Source organism: Pyxicephalus adspersus, chromosome 1, assembly GCF_032062135.1.
Source record: "Pyxicephalus adspersus chromosome 1, UCB_Pads_2.0, whole genome shotgun sequence".
NCBI lineage: Eukaryota > Metazoa > Chordata > Amphibia > Anura > Pyxicephalidae > Pyxicephalus > Pyxicephalus adspersus.
The window spans coordinates 105,152,539-105,173,458 of NC_092858.1; the positions used below are offsets into that span (position 1 = coordinate 105,152,539).

General features: G+C 37.4%; 1 protein-coding gene across 1 annotated transcript in view; it reads left to right on the plus strand.

Annotated features, from left to right (window-relative positions):
* Positions 1-10,877: 10,877 nt before the first annotated feature.
* Positions 10,878-20,920, plus strand: part of HNF1B (HNF1 homeobox B) — a 39,195-nt gene continuing 29,152 nt past the window's right edge. Inside the window, exon 1 of the mRNA XM_072422468.1 lies at positions 10,878-11,372. Coding sequence (XP_072278569.1) covers positions 11,035-11,372 — 338 coding nt within the window. The 5' untranslated portion in view covers positions 10,878-11,034. The remainder of the gene's footprint in view (positions 11,373-20,920) is intronic.

Below are 20,920 nucleotides of genomic sequence, written 5' to 3' on the forward strand. Positions count from 1 at the left end.
TCCGCTCGTTTCTGTGTTGTCTATGTTGGAGAATATTCCTTTATCACTGACTGAGTCGTGCCAGAAAGCTGGGATACCGGCTGGGCGTACACATAGGGTTGCAGCTGAGGGGCAGGCTGACACTAATACCCCACAATAGGGAAGCTGCAAATGTCTGTGTCACCTGGAGCCACTATAACGTTATATAAATGAATAGCTTACATTTCACTTGAGACAAATGCATGCAAGTTGAAGAAGAACGTTTTATTCTATTTATAAAACAGGGATGTGCAAGTAAATGTCAGATTCCCTGTTTTATAAACAAAGCCCTATATGTAGTTGTAGATTTTTCTGCAATTTCTATTTAGTGAGATAATTATCACTGGAACAGTAATGTCCCCCTGGCCCAAGAAATAAAAAATGTCTGGCTGCAATATGTTGTCCCTCACAGTACCCATTCTTTATTACAAGATGTCCTCTAGGTGGAATGACAGCTAGTGCCACGGCAGTGAGCTTGTGGTTATCACCCCTTCATACCATACCATGGGCCAGATTTTTTAAAGCTCTCTAAGACTGGAGAACATATACTATCATAGGAGAACCTGGGGTATCCAACAAACCTGAAATGGATTTCTTAAAAATCATTTGCTATTGGTTGGCAAATGTTTTCTATCTTGGACCAGATCCATTCCAAGTTTACTGGATCACCCGGTTCTTCTCCAGTCTTGGAGCGCTGTAATAAATCAGACCCACATGTAGCATTTCACCTGTTGATTTTTTCATAAGGCCATTTTTTTTTTTTGACTATCTGATCAGAATCTCAGTTGGATGTAATCAATTGTTTGTACATATGACACAACATATACTTTTCATTGAGATTTACCAACATGTATGATCAATTCATACCCAATTTAAAAGGGAAAATGGGTTGGGTATGATCAGTTTAAAGTGGATTTTCCTTCAGATCCAAGTGTTTTACTTGATCGAAAGATGTAGGAACAAATTTGCCTGTGTGTTCCAGCCCTAAGGAAAGAATAAATAGAGGGTACCACAATTCTGATTCTTTCCTTCTTGTTTTGGTTGGATATTAAATTTTTAAGGATTGTTTTTATCTTCTCCAGGCAGGCATTGACATGGAATTTCCAGCTAATTTTTTTTTCTTGCTTTTGGTAAAGACAAGGTAAAACCTTCCAATGGAGATGTTCAGGCCACGCAGTTGCAACAGATATCAAGCAAAGTTACTAACCTATATTTTCACAGACTATTTTGAAAACTTGGTGGTCAGGCAACCCTATGGTAGCCCATTTCAAGCTGAAGGTTATGCAGTACTTTAACAATGAATTGCTGGTGTCTAAGCTGCAAGATAAGACATTTGCTTTTTGGAAAAATTGGTTACCCTGCATTACACATTAGCTTTTCATTGATTTTCCCACCACGCTCCTGTCTATGAAGTCCATTCTCTTTAGCTCTGGTAGTGGAATAATGCAAATTCTAGTGCCAGGGCCCAGCCTTCTCCCCTTCTCCTCCTGTTCTCCACATCCTACCCCTACCTGTGGTTATCTAAGTTTCTTTCACAATATCCTTTTTTCTCTCTATACGCCTATCCTACTTTCCAACACTACCTTGAGCTTTCTCCTTTTAGCTACCTTACTCTTACTCTTCTTTCCCGTCTCACGACTCTCTCCTTTTAGCTATTACATGTCAAGTTATTAGATTTCTGAGGCTGTACAATTAGATAGGTCTGCTTTCTTTAATACAAATGCCATTGGGTATCTCCATGGTGCCTTGCTATCTTAGATCACTGGTCTGTTCATGGCTCACAATATTTTTTCAGTATTTTACCAATTTTTAAATGGAGTGGGCTGAGAATTGAAGAAGAGAGAAGAAGATGTCAGCGTCCGGCACAGAGGACCGACGACAGATACTGAGACGACGCAAGACCTGATGGAAGAAACCTCCTGACGGATAGACTAATCTGCGGGATTGAATTTAAGTATGAATTTTTTGTTTTGGGTTTACTTCCACCTTAAATCCTCACTAACCAAACCCTATTCTGAACCTTTATGGAAGGTTGGAAGGTACCCTGAGCTCTTATAGACTGATTGCTCTTTTAAACACAGATTATAAAATTATGGACAAAATAATAGCCAACAGGCTGCAACTATTCCTACACTCGCTACTTACCAACCATCAGCTGGATTTTGTACACATCCCTCATATCTAAAGAAATACGCACAGCCATAGCAGCTACCACCCTACCATACAACAAAAAACACATGTTGATAAGCCTTAAGAAGGCATTTGATAAAATTCCTTTGGACCTACCTACATTCACTTTTAGATAAGAGAAAATTTTGAAAACTTTCCCAACCTATTACTATGAACAGTGGTACTCAACATGCAGGCCCCCTGTTGCATCTTTTACACTGGGGAATGCATTTTTTGTTGAGTTAGATCTTACACTTGTTTTTTACTAATTTTTCTGTGGTGAATCCAGAAATGACCCCAGTTTTTGCTATCACATACAGTTTTTCCCATACAGGGTACCCTCCATTTTTGTCAAAAAACATACAAAAGTTACATACAATGAAAATGAATAATGAAATAATAACTTGAATGTACTGTTTTTTTTTTTTATTTCTTTTGTTCATACAAAGCATTTATTTATACTCTATGACATTTTTTTTACAGTAAAACATTTGAAAATTTATTAGGTAAGCGGTTAAGGTAAAAATTTACACCTATAGCTTTTCCTGTAGTGTTCAGTGTTAGGACATTCCCGCTGCATGCTCCAACAATAGTTAGCCATCATATGTACATCCCATCTACTCTGATACTGTCCTTCCATGACCTTCAAATCTTGGTGGAATCGTTTACCTTGCTTATCACTGACTGCACCAAGGTTTTCCAGGAAGTTAGAACGATGGCTATGCAGAAAATGCACCTTGATGCTCATATTGCTCATATTGCAACCAAGCATTTTGTAGCTCTCCAAGAGTTTCTGAACAGTTTCTGTGGAATTGCTCCTGTTTTTCCAAGAAAGTCCTTGACAATGGCTTTGAATGATAACCAAGCATTCTTTTCGACATCTTTTCTGACATTGTCCTGATGAAATGTTTATCTTTGATGAGCTGCCAAATCTGTGGACCATCAAACGCACCAGCCTTTTTTTTTTCAAATGACAGGCTAGGAAATGCCTAAATGAGGTACTTGAAACAGTCTCCTTCAGTTGGCAAAGCTTTAATGAACTGCTTCATCAGACCCAGTTTCATGTGCAGAAGAAGTCAGCAAAGGACATTCACACCGAGATGTCACAAACACTGGGGGAGAAGTGACCTTCCTTTCCCTGGAGAAACAAAAACTTCATTAATTTCCAGAACAAACTATGCTGTCATTTGTCATCCCTTCTATCTTCCCAAGTGTTTCATGCAGGTCATAGAATTAATTTTTCCAGAGGAAGCTTTCTTGAAATTCTAATTGCTCCATTTCCAGATTTCCTGAATCTAACCAGTGTAAGCAGGAAAGATCAAGTTCTTCAAATTTGGCTTTATCTGGAGAAGTGAAAGAACACTTTGTAGCTGCTACAATGCTAGAAATGTTCTTTTAGATTTCCTGATGACTTGTAGGATTGTCTGCAAATGTTGTAGAATTTTCTAAATCCATTTTTAGATTTGCAAAATAGTTCAACAGCCCACTTTCAAAACACCCTGTCTGCTGTTTTCCCTACGCCTTGTAGTTGTTTGTTCAGTACATTGAAGTGTAGTGTAAAATCTGTAAAAACATAAGGTTGGTAAGCCAGGCCACATCAGTGAGCTATGGATATTCCTACCCTTTTTCATTCATAAACAGCCTAATTTCATCCAAGCAGGCCTGAATTTTGCCTGAACCTCCGCAAGAAGTGCTTGAAACTGTAGAAAATTCAGAGCACGAGCCATGATGTACTTCACCATTTTTGTTGAGATCTTTGAGGACATTGTCAATTTTTTTGCTGCTTTCCCTGGCACAAAGAGCTTCTTGGTGTATAATACAATGAAACTGATTGACTTGATGTTTTGTTTCATTAACAAAGAACTGTATGCAACCAGATGTTGCCCCCACCATAGAAAGTGCACCCTCACTGGTACTTGAAACCACTCTGGTCTTTTATCTTGTGACAAAAAAGCCTCCATCACAGAATTGTAGATCTATCCCTTTTTTTACCAGCTCCTCCCTTATGATGTCACATGGAATATCCAAGCACATGGAATAACAGGCTGCCTTTTGTAAGTCAGTGGTGAGCTGCTGACTAACATTCACTTGCCATGCACTGGACTCGATCTTTAACAGTATTTCTATTTAGTGGCATCTCAAAGATGAGTTGAATAATTTTATCCTTGTTTGTGAAATCATGAAAAAGGGAATAACTCCCAGAGAACATGGCAGTTTTGATAATATCCCCATCAGAGAGGGGCTTACCATGTTTTGCTATGCACAGTGAAATTTGAAAACTGGCAGCTGTCAGATGATTTGTTTTTGAAAGATAGTTGCAAAAACTAAGATACTGGGAATGATATTTCCACAATTTCCCTTTAAGAAACTCTCTTCTTTCAGTTTCACCAAGTTTAGCAACACTTTTGTGGTTGGTGTCTAAGTGCCGTCTGATACTAGATGGGTGTTCAAGACATAAAGGCTGATTTTTTTAGGCGAATGCGCGGAAGCTCGCCAGGTGCATCTACGATCCGTGGGGACAAAGTATTACTGAGATCCGATGGCAAGTGCTGGTGCTCTCGACTGCCGGCTTACAGCATTGATAAATGAGCAGTGGGGTCGAGAATTCACCAATTAAGGTGATTAATTTTCAGCTGCACAATTGAGGTGGTTCTGTTAAGCTCTGTCAATGGTGTCATAGCAATCAATTAGGGCACACCTGGTTCCTGTTCTGTGTGGACCTGCAGTCCATTACAGGTCAATTTAAATCTTTAGTGCTTGATCTTTTTTTTTGCTACATTTATATGTTACATTATACTAATTCAGAAAATTGGTTCATTTATAGTTAGATTGGCTTCAATTGTTGTTTTAATATGTTTTTTTTATACTGGTTGCAACAATGCAAACTAATTCATATCAAGCTGTATAAAAATTTATTAGCACTTTATAATATGTCATCTCATCATATAATAATATGAATGTCAAAAAAAAATGTTCCGAAGCATTTTGGGTCTGATTCAAATTTCATCATAGTTTGGCTTTAGAGAAATCAAATATTTGAAAAAAAGATTGTTGGCAAAGATGTTATAATACATGTATCAAGGAACATTTAGTAATTTCACTTGTGTGTGTTGATGGGACAGGCCAATCGAGGACAGCCGAAACCTTACTTTGGTCCATGGCAATGTCTTGAGCCCAGATATCGAAGCCTAGGAGGTGTACTTGATCCCTCTCAAATTCACATTTTTTAATCCTTGCGAAAAGATGATTCTGCAGGAGTCAAGAGAGGACCTCTTTTACTTGTTCATGATGCTCCTCGAGGGAATCTGAAAAGATCAGAATGTCGTCCAGATAGACCACAACATATACATCCAGTATGTCTTTGAAAATGTCATTAACAAAACTTTGAAAGGTCGCTGGGGCATTACACAGCCCAAAGGGCATTATTAGATTTGAAATGCCCGTACCGGGAGTGGAAGGCAGTCTTCCATTCATCCCCCTGTCTGATTCGGATCAAACTGTATGCCCCGCGGAGATCCAACTTGGTAAATATTCTTGCTGTACGAAGCCTTTGGAATAGTTCAGATATCAGAGGAAGTGGGTATCGGTTCTTGATGGTTATCTGGTTCAGAAGACGATAATCGACACATGGTCGCAGGGACCGTCCTTTTTTTCAACAAAGAAGATACCCACTCCGGCTGGTGAGTGTGAAGGTCGGATAAATCCCTTGGCGAGGCTTTCTCCCATGTAGGATTTTTATTCAGGGAGTTCTAGATAGTAGACCCTGGCAATAAATTGATGAGGCAGTCATATGGCCTATGAGGGGGCAAGGTATCGGCCCCTTTTGGATCGAAGACATCCAGGAATTCTCTGTACACCTCTGGGAGTAATGCTTCCTGTTACAAAGACATGGTGGCCACAACTAAGGATTCTGTGGTCTCTCGGAAACAGTTCTGCTGGCAAAACTTAGAAGAAAAAGAAATGGTACCCTTAGACCAGATATCGGAATGGATCTGCAGCCAAGATAGTCCCCAAATAACTGGAAATATTGGAGAGGGTAGCAAGTCAAAGGATAAGTGCTCATGATGCCCTGAAGGGGTATGTACCTGCATTAGAGTAGTACAGGTGGTAATTGGCCCAGTACAGGGAGTGGAAACGTCGGCCAATGAAATAGCAATGGGAACGTTTCTTTCTTGAACTGGGATTCTTTGAGTGTGGGCGAATTGTATGTCCATGAAACAGTGAGTTGCACTGTAATCAATAATTGCATTGGTCTTGGCGAGGCCTCCTTGCCACTGAAGGATAAGAGAGATGGATATAAACATCTTTCCCACAGTCATTAAAGGATGGCATATAGTTGTCTGTAAGTGAGACTTACCCACTGGGCGGCGTGGGCAGTTCAGGCAAAAGTGTCCCGCAGCATAGCAGTATATACACAGTTTCTCATCTCTACACCGCTGTCTTCTGTGTCAGAGAGGGGTGGATGAATAGTCCCAATTTGCATAGGTTCCTTTTCCTCTGTAGATGGGTTATTGGTGGAGACCGAAGGAACGGCTGCGTACTCGACTGAAGTTTTTGTCAATGTCCCTTTTCTCACAGTCTCTCTCTTTCAAGCGAGGATCGATCTGGGTCACCAACATGACAAGGTAATTTAAAGACTCAGGGATGGAGACATGGCCCCTGATTCATCAAGCAAAATACGAGCGCATATGACTCCAGCCCGCGGTAAACCGGCTCGATATAACGGCGCGAAAGTACACGCGACCAGCAAGTGCGGATTTCATTGATAAATTAGGCCCAGTATGTTTTTCCCTAAAAAAGCTATATTTCTTTCTTTTCACTAAAACAGTGACCAAAATAGGAAATATAGTTAGGGCTGCTCAAACTGTTAGTTCAACTGTACTTAGTAAAACTGCAGGAAAGAAAGAAAAGAGCAATTTTGGTTATATAGCACTAATGTCAATAATCTCATTTGTGCAACCTGAGTTGCATAAAATGATTTCTCTTTCCTGTACACAGTGTATTTTTTATTTATGATTTCATTTTTTGCACTCTGCTAGATATATAATTCCCTGATGGTTAAAGCTTAAAATTCTATACTAAAACAGGGGATGGAGTAGAACAAAACATCATCCTTGCTTCTGCTTTTGTATTTAATAGGAGGCAGCCTACACAGACAGAAAAAGGTTAATTTACTAAAGAAGCACAGGTTGTAACCTAGAAAAATAAACAACGTTTGTATTATTTTTTCAAAGAAAATGTTATAAAGATCTAAAGGCCAATTTTTTTTTTTTTAAGAACACAGGACGTTTACTCAACCTTCTCATTAGGAGAATTTGAAAGAGTGTATTTTTGGTGATGTGCTTACCTAAAAAATATTTTTTTAGGTGAACACTTAAAAAATATTTTGAACTAACCACTAAATACTTAAGGGTAATAAGTTATATAAGAACTCCAAATTAGAGAGAAGTTTGAGCAAGCCATGTTTTGTGGCAGTACAACCAGTGTCTATTACAGTTAGGTCCATACATATTTGGACAGAGACAACTTTTTTCCAACTTTGGTTCTGTACATTATCACAAATATTTTAAATGAAACAACTCAGATGCAATTGAACTGCAGACTTTCAGCTTTAATTCAGTGGGTTGAACAAAAAGATTGCATAAAAATGTGAGGAACTAAAGCCTTTTTTTAACGGAATAAATTCATTTCAGGGCTCAAAAGTAACTGGACAATTGACTCAAAGGCTTTTTCATGGGCTGGTGCGGGCAATTCCTTTGTTATGTCATTATAAATTAAGCAGATAAAAGGCCTGGAGTTGATTTGAGAGGAGGGGGGGTGCTTGTATGTGGAAGATTTTGCTGTGAACAGACAATATGCGGTCAAAGGAGCTGATCAAAGGGGCTGATCTCACCCTCCGGGAGTAGGGGATGATGTCCCTGCTGCTCACTCTCCTGCTCGCATCACCCGGAGATCAGCCGAACTAGGCTGATCCGTCTAAAAATAGTGACCAGAACCAGGCTTATTGGAATCAGAAAATATTGAACAGAACCAGGCTGATCTTTCCCAAAACATAGCGACTAAAACAAAGCTTTGCTGAAAATGACTAGATGAAAATGACTAGATCCAATCTAATTTGTCCCAAAAAATTACTACAATAAGGCTGATTTAACCCATATATTTACAATTAAAAACAGGATAATTCATCAGAAAAAAATTTAAAAAAAGAACCAGGCTGGTCTGTCCCAGATATTGAAGATTAGAACCAGGCTGCTTTGACCCAGAGAATGGTGACTAGAACCTGGCTGATGGTGACTAGAACCAGGCTAACCTGCCTCCAGAGAATTGTGACTAGAACTAGGAATGTTGACTAGAACCAGGCTAATTTTTCCCAAAGAATGGTGGCTAGAACCATACTGATTTGTACCAGAAAATTGTACCTAGAAGGAAGATGATTCATCCTAGAGAAATGTGAGTATAACCAGGTGGTCAGTTCCAGACAACCATGACTAGAACCAGGTTGATTTCACCCTAAGAATGGTGACCAGAAACAAGCTAATATGTCCTGAAGAATGGTGACTAGAACCAGGCTGATTTGTCCCAGAAAGCCGTGACTAGAAGCAGACTGATATGTCCCAGGGAATTTTGACAAGGATCAGGCTGACCTGTCCTAAAGAATGGTGACTGAAACCATACTGATTTGTACCAAAAATGGTGACCAGAACCAGTCTGATTTGCCCCAGAGAATGGTGATTAGAAACACACTTATTTGTCCCAGGAAATGAGGACCAGAAATTGACTGATATATCCCAGATAATAGTGACTAGAACCAAGAATGGTGACTAGTAACCATGCTAATTTGTACCAAAAAATTGTGACCAAAACCAAGATGATCCATCCTAGAAAATGTTAACTAGAACAAGGCTGGTCTCTCCCAGGGAATAGACTGGTCTGTACCAGAGAATAGTGACTGGAACCAGGCTGATCTGTCCCAAATATTGGTGACCAGAACCAGGTTGATCTGTCCCAGGGAACAGTGACCAGAACCAGACTGATCTGTCCCAGAAAACGATGACTGGAACCAGACTGATCTGTTTCGGAGAATTGTGACTAGAACCAGACTGATCTGTCCCAGGGAACAGTGACCAGAACCAGACTGATCTGTTCCAGGGAACGGTGACCAGAACCAGGCTGATCTGTCCCAGAGAACGATGACTGGAACCAGACTGATCTGTTTTGGAGAATTGTGACTAGAACCAGACTGATCTGTCCCAGGGAATGCTGACCAGAACCAGGCTAACTTGTGCCAGAGAATGGTGACCAGAAACAGACTGATCTGTCCCAGGGAAGGAAGACCAGGACCAGACTGATCTGACCCAGGATGATATGAAAATGGTAAGCCCTGTAGGTATGACAATGAGAGCTGTGTACTGTACAGTTTAGATAAGTCACATTGACTGATCAATTGTAAACTGTCCTGCCATTGTTAGAGGACTGTGTTCTGCCAACACGTGGAGACTGAAGGGGTCAGTGACAAGAGACTCACCAATAGGCTCATCTCTTCACCTCTGCTATGCACAATGCACTTAGAATAGAATGGGTGTCCTAGGGGCTATTGTTTTCAGCAATCCGTTTGAACATGGCCAGGATAACAAGCCTTACTGATAACCTGATTAAACTGAGTGGATGATTGAGAATACAATATTGGTACCCTGTATGATACTTTTCCTTCTGGATTTTTTCTGGATGCTTTCCTATACACAGATCTACATTTGCTAAATAATCCAAATGCTTGTCAGGGTTAAATGATTTTTGTTTTAACCTCTGCATAACCTGACTGGCTATTTAAAGACGACCACAATTTTATAAACTTTTTGAATGCTCATCTTTCTGTGATCTGCAATTTCAAAATCAATATGATTGATTTGCTCAAGTAAAAGAGACGTTTTTTTTTAACAAAATTGATGGTCACTATAATCTATGATATTACATTGTATTTTTAAAATGTTCAGATGAACAAGGGAAAAAAAGAAAGTATGCTTATGTCTGATTGAATGATTGCATTGAACGCAGATTCACTTTACTTGCATGAATATTCACTTTGCTTCATGAATATTTTGTATACATTTAGTTCATCAGCCCCAGTGTAATTACTAAAAAAATAGTATTGTTGGTGATCTAAGCAAATGATAACTGGATCGTACCAGGAATTAGTATCTAGGATCCCGGAGACAGTGACACCAGCACTTTACTAAACATAAGGCAACTTTCAAAGTATATTTTAGTACATTCATTTGCTGTGCGCTTTTGAAATATAAACCAAATAAATGCTACTTCGTCAGTAAACAGAACGTTGTCACATTTTCTAGGCACATCTAACATTCCATCATATTTGTTCACCCTTAAAACAAGCGTGAGTTGGATTAGATTATAATTATTTGATTGTTTATGAGATGATACCTGAGGTATATTACTTGTTAGAATAAATTTCAGCTAGAAGCAACAGCAAGTTTTTTAATGCTTTGTGCACTTGGTGGCTGGCTTCTGTTGTAACAAGTCCAAAGTTCACCTAAAGTCTGACCAATAAACAGAGCCAATAAATGTGTTGTCACCAGCACGGAGTGGGAAATGAGACCTGCCTACCTTCTCCTCCTTTCCCTGCACTCCAGATGACTGGCTGCCTTCCCACTCATTTGCATGAGTTATATTGCCCGATGGAGAGGAGCATGGCTAGTTAGAAAGAGCAGGCCCTTTGTAGGAGCTTTCCTGAATCTTCTGTAGGCACCACAAGAACAGGTGCTCAGTGCCAAGAAGATTCTTTTTTTTAAGTTCGTTTTTTGCCCCCCCTTTTTCCCTTCTCCTGTTAAAATGGTTTCCAAATTGTCCTCACTACAGCAGGAACTACTTAATGCTCTCCTGAATTCTGGAATAACCAAGGAGGTGCTGATCCAGGCTCTGGAAGATCTCATTCCCTCGCCCAGCTTTGGGGTCAAACTGGAGAACATGCAGATGTCCCCCGGACAGGACTCTGACACCAAGCCAGTCTTCCATACCCTCACCAATGGGCACCATAAGGGCAAGCTGTCTGGGGACGAGGGTTCAGAGGATGGAGAGGACTTTGACACCCCACCAATTCTTAAGGAACTGCAGTCTCTGAATACTGAAGAGGCGGCTGAGCAGAGGGCCGAGGTGGACAGAATGCTAAGGTAAGTACCTAGAGGTACCTACATGTCCTATCATCGGCTTACTGGTGGAGAATATGCGGGGATTTAGTCAGGGATAAACTCTTTCTGCTATTTAGAGGATTAGATCACTGCACAATGTTATAGAAAATAATAATATACTAGCCTAATTTTTATTTGACCTTTTAATAAAATGAGGTCTTTGGGAAAAGAGCAAACTACATCTCATCTGACACTTCTCTATGTTTTATTCTAAAATATTGGTGTAATCCTAAAATTTTATATCACTAGGTTTTGTGTTCAGCACTTTTGTTACATTACACCACACAAGTTAGGTATTTTTTATACAGCACAACATTTGATTTGTTACATTTTCCGTTAAATATATTTATTGTATTTTGTTTTTAGCTACTTACATTGTAACGTTGTATAATAGCCACAGCATTCTAGATCGCAATTCAGAATAGTGCTCAACAGATCATTTCCCCGAGTCTTACTACTGCCGCTGCAATTACTTGCAGCAAGATAAGTAATACTGTGATATGGTGTCACTGAATTTATCTGGAAAATCCCACAACATCGTTTTGCACATGTGGAATACAAAATACATTTCGCTAATTCTTTAGTTGTTTTAGTCACACTTTCGTTAATGTTGCAATTTAATTAAAAAACAATTGCAATGGAAACGATATATTAAATAATTTAATTGCATTACATTACGTGCTTTTGTTTGCATTAAATACACACGCATATATTTATAATATATATACTATTATACTAAAATATATTTATATACTATATCACATATTTTATATTTATATAAAACGTGTAAATATTATATCACACACAGAAATATATTTCATTTTATTAGTAATTTATTTTTAGTAGCCTCAGTTATTGTACACATGTCCTGTTTTGTTGAAAATGAGAGAATTCTAGTGTATCATAATAATAGAAAACATTCAAACAAAAGTAATTTTTTGAAAGGCAACAGTACTAAGTATCTAAATATTTGTACAAATACATTTGTTTAAATTCGTTTTTTTGATCGTATCCAGGACTTTTTTTTTCTTTTCTTACCCTCTGCATCTTTTTGCATTATTTTTGTATGCATTTGTATGTTAATTGTAACTAAGCACTGATTTTTAGGATTAGCAGTTTTTAGGAAATCGACCTACACTTTAAGCTTATTTAATTCATAGTGATCTAGTCTCTGCCCAATGTGGTTTACCATGCCCAAGTATTAGTTCAGCAGAAATGTACAGGCTTGGCACTTGCCGACAGATGTTCCGTGTATAATGCTCCCCACAGACCCGAGTTTTTCCGATCGAATTCTTCATCTATAATAGAATAGACCAATAAGAAAAATACATGCAGCCTCTTGTAGCACGTAGTGAGCATGTTTTGATGATGTTGACTCTTTCCTTTCAAATATTTGCTTATTGCATCCACTTTAACCAGGAAATTCCCCTGTCCTATAATATAAAGCAGCAGAAATGGGGCTAACTGGCTGATATATTTAAGGGGTAAGATGCATTTTATGAAAACTTTTTGTTAGACTTGCACAAATATAAAAATATTAACCAGAAAAAGTAAACATCATAAACATAAATACAAATAAACTAATGCTTATTAGTTTATTTGGGGAGGAAGTTTGTCTTTAAAGAGAATTTGTTTCTTTTTTTAAGCACTCCTTGCATTACAAAGGTGAATATGCAGCTAACAGTAAAGTACATAAATCAGAGTGGTTTTAGTGAACTCATTTACTCCAGGGCATCCCAGTTCTCCTGCTTGAGGGGGGCTGAGAGAAACTACTTGAGCACATTATAGGGGGTGACTAATGGCTTGGCACTAAGTTATGCACAGAGGTGTACAGGTCTCTCTACATATACCTATGTGTAATGTTCCTGGGGAAAACTGAAAATGAGCCATACACCTACTGCCCTGGCACACAGCTAAGACAATGATGTCTGTAACCTTGTTCAGTCTAGGGTGGTAAATTACTATAGGATTTTTTCTTTTCACTGAACTATGTCTTGCTAAATTTAGATAACAATTCTTTAGTAAGTAGCAGCTTTGTATTGTTTTATATAGACAGGCTCTGGTTATATTTAATATCTTTTTAATTCCCATTCCAATGAAGCATTGTTAAAAGTGAACACAGATTACCCAGGATAGTGTTGCCCTAGTACATTACTTTCTTTACACTATACTGTTAAGTGCAGATTGCAGGAATAACTCATGAAAATATTAGACAATTGCTCACAGATAAACAGATTTTTTTTATTTGATTGATTTTATATTTTGTGTGTATAATCCTTTAAATTCATCACACATTTCAATTTGATTCCACAGTCTTTTTACCAACATTTATGTAGTGCAAGGGGCAGCCTGAATACAACTGGATTGGATAGTGTAGGTAGGTCCTTATATTATAAAGTTTTGGTAAATGTAAGGGACATATACAAAAATTAAAATGAGAGACTGTAATGTAGGAAGGTCAAATTTTACTAATTTAAGTTAATGTGGGCAGATCTAGTTGTCAGCAATATATCCCCCTGTGTGTGGTCCCTCCTATGATGGATCCGGGATCCAGTCATGCAGAAGTCCAGAATTTTTCAAATAGTGTAATATTTTCTGTTATTTGCACAATACATGTTTTACTGCCTTAATGGCATTGCTTTTTACGATAGATTTAAAAAGATCTGTGCTATTAACAAGTATTCAATGTAGTATCCATCTGTTTGATATTTAATCTGTGTTATAATTACTTTAACTAATTTATCTAATTCAAGTACCGATCCTCAAACAAAAATTGCTTTTGATTTCAATACAGTTGTTAACCAATCAACCAAAAATTTGCCTTTCCGATCAGCATTGTTCCCAAAAGCGAGATGTAAATATGATCACTAATTTGATTGAACATGATTGCGTGGTATATGGATTGAATTACTACGAAAAAAAGAGAATGACAGAGGCCTTCCACTGTACTTCTCCATGTTCTATAATTTAGCAGTTACTTTATATCACGTTGTCACCAGTGATGTTTGATGGATATCACACGTAGTATACTTTCAGTATAGCAGACCTTTTTATGGAGTATTTTATGGTGAATTCAATCTGTGTTTGTTTCCAGTTTAGGTGGAAATAAAAAAATATAAACATAATATATTCCTTGTAGCTGGACCATAGACACGTGAGGACAATCGGGCATGTGGGCTTGACCTGACCCCCTCAGGTAGCTGTAATAGCCATTATCTTGGGCAAAAATCTAGTGTGGTTACAGTGATCCCTTTGTTGGACATTGTTTAGTCATCTTCAGAAAATTAATTTTCATCGACAACAATTTGACATGTGTACAAAAGTTTAGTTGATAGGGTCTGTAGTTTTTTTGCAAGCCACTCAAAAATATCTAAATGTTTAAAGTCTATGGTCACCAGAATGGAACATGTTTGTTGGCCCGGTAGACCTTTGGATATCCAACTGTTTTACAAAACAACATGTAATTTGTGAGTCTGTCAGCGTCCACATCACTTTTTATTGTAATGCTCAATGCAGTGTGGGCATCACTATTGAATATATATTCCATTGTCCAGGCACAGATTAGTTTGGTACATTCTCAGCTTCATTGTGCTTTCTGCTACTATACCGGAAATGGAAAATAAACTGTGACTTGTAAAGCAGGAATACGGTGCTGAACAGCATGGTTTTTCAAATGATATATTATCATTTTATATTTTCTTTCAAAGTGATTATTTTAGGTTTTGAATAAAGCCTTCTTGATGTAACAAACTAACACCATAAAGACTAGACCAGGAATACAAGGTTAATATGACTTGTCAAAGTAAAGTACCTTTTCTTTTTTACATGTGTGTGTGTGTGTATATATATATATATATATAAAATATTTTTTACATTTCAGCTTTTTTATCATAATACCTCCAAAAAATAAATTATGTCAGCAAGTAGCCACATAACGGTTTCACTTTGGTAGCTCTGTTTATGCCTTAATATTATAAAATCGAAAGAAAAACAAAAGTCCATTAAGTTTTTTTTCTTTTCACAATAAAAGTTGAATCAGAAAACAGTATGTTATGTTTTTTTGAAGACATATGGAAGTGATAGGATTTCAGTACACAAAGTTACAGTGCACAGCCTGAATAGCTGTCTGGAGTGCCTGCTTTCTGCTCCCCTTTTTACCTCCCACTTCAGTGAGGTTATCTCAGCTTAACTTACAGGTTTATGAGGCTCTCCAAAGGTAACTTGCTCTGAGACAGACAGCTTGCCCTGACGGTGGTCAGTCTGTCTGTGAATCACCTTTTATGTCTATGATTAGTTCACAGTGACTGAAATAAATTGAACATCTCCTGAATGTTTTTTTCTTGGTAAACATATATTATTTTACTGTTGTTAAACATAAAGGTAAATCTCCTTACAGGCAGATCAATGCATTTCATTCGCAGATAAGTTTCACTCTATCTAGGGACATAACCATTGAGTATAGTAGTTGGAGATTAGCCAGGAGTTATATGTATGTTTAGCGATGCCTGTACAAATCCAAGGCCCTAAAGCAGAAATGTAGATAGACTTTGGTTATTTTGTAAGTGCTGCATGACCATCAACTGTTTTCATAGTGAATATTTTTTTTAAGTAGAAGGCAATAAAACATAGTTTTCCATATCAAATAAAATTGGAGTTATTATACACACCGAATGCCCTATTTATATATGTATAGAGGCTAATAGTGAACAGTGTTTAATATAGGAAAAACCCTATCATAATGTTATATTCTACACAAGTGATACAAATTTTTTTTTATCCTGGTAAGTGTGAAGGAGTGTTAGAGCCTTTGGCAGTTCATTGATAGTGTCCCCATTGAGATTTTTCACATTACTGTCTTATTGTATAATCTCCTATTTATTTAAAAATGTAGAATGAGAGTGTACACAATTAAACAGAATTGATCAAATTATTTAGATTTTTTTGTACTAGAGTTTATTGTTACATTATTTTGAAGGAGAGTGTACAGAGATAGCACACTATAACTGTAATGTGTATGGCTAACTTCATGGCCAGTTCATTAAGACAAAGGTAAGTTGTAGATGGTTGATAAAATGAGCATGCCTCTGAAAATAATTTTAGCAGCAAGTAAAATTAGATTGAAATAAAGACTTTTGATCTACACACACAATGTATTTTAAAGCCATAGGGTCAGTATGACGACCAGGCAAATAGTATTATAAGAATCTAGTTTCTCTCATAACAGGTCCTCTCCAAGGCACTTATCATTATCAATGCTTCAAATAGGTGCATGGTTAGCAAATATTTGCCGGACTTTAGCAGCATTTGATGCTTCACACTTAGGGGGAGATGTCATAAATTATCTTTAGAGCAGGCAACCATGGTCACAGAGAGAACCTGTTTTTAGATGGTAGTTCAGTTTCACTAGTTTTACAAGCATTCTTACTGCTTTGTTGTGAGTTTCATTTCAAACTGCAGAATGTTTAATGCCGCTTATTTGTTGCTGTGTGCTAATGAGGCATATGCATGAGAACAAATATCTGATTTGCTGATGTAAAGTATGGCTCATTTACTCAGCAGCATTTGTGTACTTAAACCATATGCTCACTCTACTCTTTTGTAAATCTTCAAACTGGAACAAAGACTAGAAAGAATGACCATTGCAGCCTCTCCACCTGTTGGCTGATTTTGTTTAATAGACATATATTTGTATAATGAAAATATGGCAAAAAGCCAGCTCTCCAAAGTGGTCACCCCAAACTAAAATTGGTATTTTAATAGATAGGGAAATATTAGGCTTAGTCTACACAGACATTTTCCCCAGTGTTTAACCTGATGCTTTAAAAGCCCATGTTTGAAATTCCTATGCATTCCAATGTGCCAATCTACACCAGGGCGTTTCCTTGAGGGACGTTTTTGAGCGTTATAGATATTGCTCCTTGCAATGTTTTAAAAATTAAAGTGCAATGTTAACACGGGTAAATGTGTCCATTGGTTTCAATGGGGTTGTTTTTCAATATTTTCTCGCGTTTAAAAGTGTTTGAAAATGTTAACGCTGAAAAGTGCAGCATAGACATTGTCCAGCGTTTTCCAGCAGTTTAAAGGGAAGTAGAAACGTTTACATGTGTTTTTAAAACTGTCTGTGTAGAGCCAGCCTTAAATGACCTAAAGGTTTTCATATCTAAATGGGGCTCTGGCGGTGATATCCCTATCCTGGAGTTTCCAAGTCTGCATGTACCTGTCATAGCAATTAAACCGGATGTCATGTTCCCTTTTGGCTTGTTAATGCATTTTATATTTTCGAATACAAAAAGAACAATGGGAGCGTCTGGGAAAACCTTTGGAGCACAGCAGTACTAGTACTAATAGCCAGAGTTCAATATTTAAACAGAGCCAGGAATTATACTGAAAGATCTCTCCTCTTTAACCTTTAAGATATGTAAGAATATACTTAACCTATCATACAAACAATATGCACACATGCACTTGTGTGTGTGTGTGTGTGTGTGTATATATATATATATATACACCTTATAATAGTGATTTGCCACTACCACCTTTTTTATTTTATTTTTTTTAATAATAAATCTTTATTGAAGTAATTCCAGGTACAGAAATAAATCACATTTACAAATAGCAAAATGTACACGGTAAAAAACAAAGTAAAACAACAGTAACACAGGAAAGTATGAGCAATACTTTGAAATGTGGAGCACCCGGAACATCTCAGAAACCATTTTTTCCATGTATACAGTAACAAATAAATAATAGGGGAAAGGGAGGAGGGGGGGTGGTAAGGGAAGGGGAAAAGGGAGGGGGGTGGCACAAGTACAGTAAAAACAGAAACATTTTTAATACACAACAAATCGCAATTAGTACTTTCCTTGATATGAATGGAACTTTTAAGCATGTGACTACTGGGAGGAGAGGGCAGTAAAATCGAGAGTGGTATTAAACTGAATCCAGTAAAACCAAGTACGGGTAAATTTTTCGGAAGTTCCCGAGTCTGTGGACATTAGGTCTTCCATACGATATATATCTGTAACTCTCCCCAGCTATTGTCTAACTGATGGTGGTGTCTCACTCTTCCTACATGAAGGAATGCAGGCTTAAGCCGCGTTCGAGAGTTGGCGTAGTAAAGAGAATTTAAATTGTTTCCTTGTCATGTTAGAAACGTGCAACAACGCCAATTCCGGTCTACTCCTTTATCTATAGAAGTAAGGTCAAAGGTAAGTTTCCCAACAGCTTCCCAAAAGGGTGCAAGTTTAGGACAATCCCAAAATATATGACGTAGGGAGGCGTGAGCCGCCTTACATCTCCAACAAGTTATGTCTACATGAGGGTATATTTTTTCCAGCTTAACCGGTGTTCTGTACCATCTAGTGAGTAGCTTGTAATTTGATTTATTGCTAACTGAAGCTTTGTGGCTAAAGTGTAACATCATCTCGTTGCTTGTCTGTGAATTTGAAACCCAAGCACCTTTTTTATTTTTTAAACACATTTCAGGAGATATTACTGCATTGTTTTCCAGCATTCAGCTAAATTATACCCAGTTTACATATGTGATAATTAAGAAGGTAATTTCTGCTAAAACTTTTTATTCACCAACAATCTCAAATATGATCAGAATAAATCATCAAAAATTAAACAATTTACTACTCACTGATTTAATAACCCAAAAGATTTTGGAAAGCTTAAACTGAGGAATTCAAAATGAAAAAAAAAACTACAACATTTTCAAAAGCAATATGATTTTCCTGCCAGTTTCATCAGGGTAATTTTGAAACCATTGATGCAGTGGTTCGAAATTTCCATTTTATGCTTTGGAATTTCAACAGCAATTGCCTTACTTTGTGTTAGGGAACAGTAAAATATAACCACTGTGTAAGACTACGAAAGAGAAAGCAAGGCCTGTGTAGGTGATTGCCAAATTGGTCTGCCCCTATACACTTATATGTTTGCAAACTATATAGAAAATAATGTTCATTTTTCTAAATACTAAAACAGATTTTTAAGATTAGAATTATTAATAATATCAAGCTGATCACATTTCTCAAATGAATATTATTTCCATAGTAATTTGACAACTGAGGATTGATTTTATTTATTGATCTTATTAGGGCATGATGAAACTCTGCGGAAATTAAGTTGACTTTTTACATTCATAGGGAGGTGGGTGTCAGCAGGTTTGGAATGTTTTATTAAAATATTTAGCAGTTGTGCTCCATTTGGGCTGCTGCAACTCAGACTGCTAAAAACTGACCTGTGTCTGCAGAAAATTATTCAACATGGAGGTGATGGATGCTAATTTTATATCTGATTTATGAATAACTCTGTGTAGATACAGTAGGTAATTGTCGTCCTCTGTGAACGATTTCACAATCTAACGTCCCTACCATAGTTTTATGTCATTACACAGTCTAAGGCCAATTTTGGGGGGAAGCCAAATAATCGTAACTGCATTTTTTTGGATGTGGGAGAAAACCAGAGTACTCGGAGGAAACCTACACAGACATGAGGAGAACCTGCAAACTTCATGCAGATCGTGTACTGGCTGAGATTTGAAACTGGGACCTAGTGCTACAAAGGCAGGAGTGCTATCCTCTGAGGCACCTTGCTGCCGGTAAATACCTGTGTGTATTTATTTAAATAGAATAAAGAACCTGCCTATGTGCTGTAAACTAAGAAGACCTGAAAACTACTACTCTTTTATCTATACCCAGGTGACAGTTATGCTACAGTACATGCAATTTACATGTGTATATTGAACTTTTAAACATTAACATTCAAAGTTGGCTTATTTATTTTAGAATACTGTATTTTAAACAATACAATGGGTGTTTAATTTGGCCACATGAATAAAGTTTGGTTCATTTCAATCAATCAATCAATCAATATTGTATGAAAAACAGTATAAAAACATAGATTCTCATTAGGCTAAATATTCACTTTGCTGCATAAATATTTTTTACACTGCTTCAGTAAATCAGTAACATTGTTTTCAGCATCTTTTAGTTGAACTAGTTCACAATATAGTCCTATACATATATAGTCCTATACATCTAATAAGCTTAAAGGATCGGTTAGGTCACTAATTTTAGATGGTAGATCTAGAATTTTTTACCTGGGTCTGCACAGCTATGTAGTGTGCCTTTAAGTCCAGGTATGGGGGTACAGGGTAAACAGGATTGGATTAGTTGTTCTTGAATAAATAAAAGTTTACAATTCCTTTAGCATCACTGAAGACAGATCATCATTTAGTATAAATATTACCCTGGTAAATTAGTTCCTGTGATTCACTTCTGTATATTTTATGGAGGTTCCTCTACATCATGGATGAAAGCACACATATGCAGAACGTCATAAAGTAAACAATATTGGCAGACTGGCACTAAGGTTCCAGCAGCAACCTGTCTGTTCAGGATGCTGTGGCTATGACCACTACTATTACATAAATACTAATGGCTCATTTGTTGGAGGGGAAAACAGAAGAATGACATTTCGCCATTAGTATCATCATGAGTGGGAAGACTAACTATAACTTCATACTC